This window comes from Priapulus caudatus, unplaced genomic scaffold, assembly GCF_000485595.1.
Source record: "Priapulus caudatus unplaced genomic scaffold, Priapulus_caudatus-5.0.1 Scaffold328, whole genome shotgun sequence".
Classification (NCBI taxonomy): Eukaryota; Metazoa; Priapulida; class Priapulimorpha; order Priapulimorphida; family Priapulidae; genus Priapulus; species Priapulus caudatus.
Genome location: NW_014577389.1, coordinates 219,569 through 220,379, shown reverse-complemented (window position 1 = coordinate 220,379; position 811 = coordinate 219,569). Strand labels below are relative to the sequence as shown.

The 811-nt window shown below is 43.3% G+C and overlaps 1 protein-coding gene across 1 annotated transcript in view; it reads left to right on the top strand.

Moving 5' to 3' along the window:
- The window catches only part of LOC106809096 (stromal interaction molecule homolog), a gene marked incomplete in the record, with an annotated part of 37,493 nt that overhangs the window by 30,638 nt on the left and 6,044 nt on the right, over positions 1–811 (top strand). Inside the window, 1 exon segment of the mRNA XM_014812055.1 lies at positions 340–440. Within this exon segment, the coding sequence (XP_014667541.1) occupies positions 340–440 (101 nt within the window).

Here is an 811-nt window from a genome sequence, read left to right as displayed (position 1 = left end):
CTAATCAAGCTTGTAATGCTTGTCTAATCTACCTTCTATATATGTGACCTTTACATCTAATTGATTTTCAATACTCACAAAATTTGCCTGTGACTGTTAAATAATTACATTAGTGGGACAAATCACTATAGTATCACTCAAGCATAGGCATTCCAGAAATTGTGGCTGTAGAAATATACAGTACGATTCTACTTTGGGCTGTTCACTCGAGTTTTGATCACTCGAGGTTTTACATGCAAACTCGAGGTTTGTCGAGTCACACACATGATTAGTGGACAGGCATCTAACCGCAGCCAGCTGCAGTGTGGAGTAATGAGTTATCTTCCGGTGTCCTTGCAGTGTGAGCGGATCCACAAGAAGAAAGATTCGTTGCTAAGCTCGTTTCGCATCGGCCAACTGAGCAGTGTGGAGGAGGTGGATGCCAGGATTGTCAAGGCAAGGTAGGTCCATACAGTGATGTGCTTCCCCAAGCTGCAGAGATGCTATCATGCTGGCAGTGCTAGGTCTGTGGATTGTGTTGATAGTCTAGGGGTATGAGTTGTAGGTGTAACTGACTGGGATCGATGTAGGTGGCCACACACATTGTACATGTAATTGACGTGGGAAGAGGTGATTGTATATTTGAAGTGATAGCAGAATGGGTGGATATAGGTGTAACTGATGGTGATATAGCTACATGGTCACACACATTGCAGATGTAACTGATGGTGATATAGCTACATGGCCACACACATTGCAGATGTAACTGATGGTGATATAGCTACATGGCCACACACATTGCAGATGTAACTGATGGTGATATAGCTACATG